We start from the raw sequence: 1,863 nt of genomic DNA, 5'->3' as shown, positions 1-1,863 counted from the left end.
AAGCACTCCGACGCGCGTGACAGGAACCAGTCGCGCGACCATCACCCCCCTCTCGAAGTAGCACTAACAGTCTCGTTAGTGCAAACGCAGAATAATCTTGACAACGGCGTGAAGCGCTCCGACGCGTGCGACAGGAACCAGTCGCGCGACGACAACACAAGCGACGACGCAGACCACAAACTCCAGTGCAAACTCGACGGACCCTCCAGCGTACTTCGTGATGGAGGGGGACCTCAAGCCTTGGGAGCTCTACAGCTTGGGCGGCGCCGAGAAACCAGAGACGCTGGACGCGATGAAGGGCTTCTTCACTCGCTACCACGCGATCCGTGGGAAGGCGACCAACTTCGCGTACACACACGATGCCCTACAGCGCTCGTGGTGCTCTTTCATCCGACGCTGGAACGCCGCGTGACGCGAAGGTTTGTCCTTCACGTCCTGGCTCGAAGACCACGAGGGCAATAGGAGCAACCACACTATTGGCGAGTTGAGGGAGCGCGTGTGTCAGCTGGCACAGCACGAGTAGCGAATCTGCTACGTGCACCTTGTGGAAGGCTGTGCGAACTGCTCTGAGACTCGGGATCGACCGACTCGCACTGAATGGGAGCTTCAACTGGAGCTCTGGTCACTGAGCGAGATAGAGCGGCAGGCAATCGGTCGCTACGACCGATCGCGGTCGCCGCTGGAGCAGGCGGAGATACGCAACACACTTCACCGCAGGGGATCGCGTCGACGTTGGCGTCCGCGCAGCCAAAGTCGCTCTCGGGGTCGTAGTCGTTCACAGCGACAGCAGTCACGCTCGCCGCCACGAGCGAGGCCTCGTAGTCGTTCACCACGTCGGGAACATCTTCAAGCAGGTGACTACGTGGCTCCCACGTGTCATCAGTGGGAGAGTGGCCAAGCCAGCGGACATGATAATATTTTCGCTACGACGGGCACGACCACGACGCACATCGTGGTCGACAAGTCTCTCCACGATCCAGCGTTCGTTTCCCGCCGCATCAACTAGTGCAGCGGCGGGTCTCGTCGATAGCGGGCTTCGTGATTTGGCTTATTCTCGTGGAGCCGATGAGAGCGCGCAGCGGAGCGTTTGACGATCGACCAGTATCGCCTGATGCGTCAGGAGGCCGATCAGACGAGAGACGACGCACTGCAGGCTCAACAGCTTGCGGAAGCTGCTGATCGGCGCGCATACGCGGCTGAGAGGCTCGCCTCACAGTCGGAACAGGGGCGTCGGGCGATGATGAGTCGCCTGCGCCATTTGGAGACACTGGTCTGCGGCGGGCCTCGGGCAGCGGAGCCATCTCGCGAGGAGGGAGGCCTCTTGCCTTCTCGGCGTCAGCGTCGTCATGCTGGGAGCTTGGATTACTCGCCAGCACCTGGCGAGGGTGAGCGTCGGACTGCATCGTAGCGGGGTAGTACGCTTAAGACGCGCGACGTAGAACGTCGGGTGCAAGCGCATTGCCTTAGGTATATCCAGCGTGTAAGCATCTCCAATCACTTGCGTCACTTTAAATGGTCCGTTATAGCGAGGGGCTAACTTATTAGCACACAAGTTCGTCACAGCAGCTGATTGAATGCCATCCTTGGACAGCAAGACTCGATCGCCTCGTTGGAAGCGCGATGTGTTCTTCCGACATTTGTCAGCGTACTCCTTCTGCTTGTCGACCGCTTTCCGTAGGGCATCACGTACGAATCGTGTGATGGCTTGTCGACGAAGCAGGAACTCGGACACCGCGTCCGAGTTGATCGGGGCTGAGATTTGTCAATTGAAAATTGATCGACGGCTGCAAAAGTAACGTTACTTTTGAAAATATTACTTTTGATTACGATTAATTTTACATTTGTTACTTTCTTAGCAATACT

At 57.8% G+C, this 1,863-nt stretch overlaps 3 protein-coding genes across 3 annotated transcripts; 1 reads left to right on the top strand and 2 right to left on the bottom strand.

Moving 5' to 3' along the window:
- Window positions 1-220: 220 nt before the first annotated feature.
- PPTG_24435 (hypothetical protein) lies at window positions 221-412 on the top strand (the record flags this gene model as incomplete). Its single annotated transcript, XM_008917152.1, has 1 exon — window positions 221-412. One exon carries the CDS (start codon window positions 221-223, stop codon window positions 410-412), a length of 192 nt encoding a protein of 63 aa, XP_008915400.1.
- A 61-nt stretch (window positions 413-473) lies between these two features.
- Window positions 474-951, bottom strand: PPTG_18580 (hypothetical protein; the record flags this gene model as incomplete). The annotated part of the gene is made up of 2 exons (XM_008917139.1): window positions 474-866; window positions 928-951. The coding sequence occupies 2 exons, from the start codon at window positions 949-951 to the stop codon at window positions 474-476; spliced, it is 417 nt and encodes a 138-aa protein (XP_008915387.1).
- A 47-nt stretch (window positions 952-998) lies between these two features.
- Window positions 999-1,403, bottom strand: PPTG_18579 (hypothetical protein; the record flags this gene model as incomplete). Its single annotated transcript, XM_008917138.1, has 1 exon — window positions 999-1,403. The coding sequence occupies one exon, from the start codon at window positions 1,401-1,403 to the stop codon at window positions 999-1,001; it is 405 nt and encodes a 134-aa protein (XP_008915386.1).
- Window positions 1,404-1,863: the final 460 nt, after the last annotated feature.

This window comes from Phytophthora parasitica (genome assembly GCF_000247585.1).
Source record: "Phytophthora parasitica INRA-310 unplaced genomic scaffold supercont2.94, whole genome shotgun sequence".
Taxonomy (NCBI): domain Eukaryota; phylum Oomycota; class Peronosporomycetes; order Peronosporales; family Peronosporaceae; genus Phytophthora; species Phytophthora nicotianae.
This window is presented reverse-complemented; position numbering and strand designations above follow the sequence as displayed.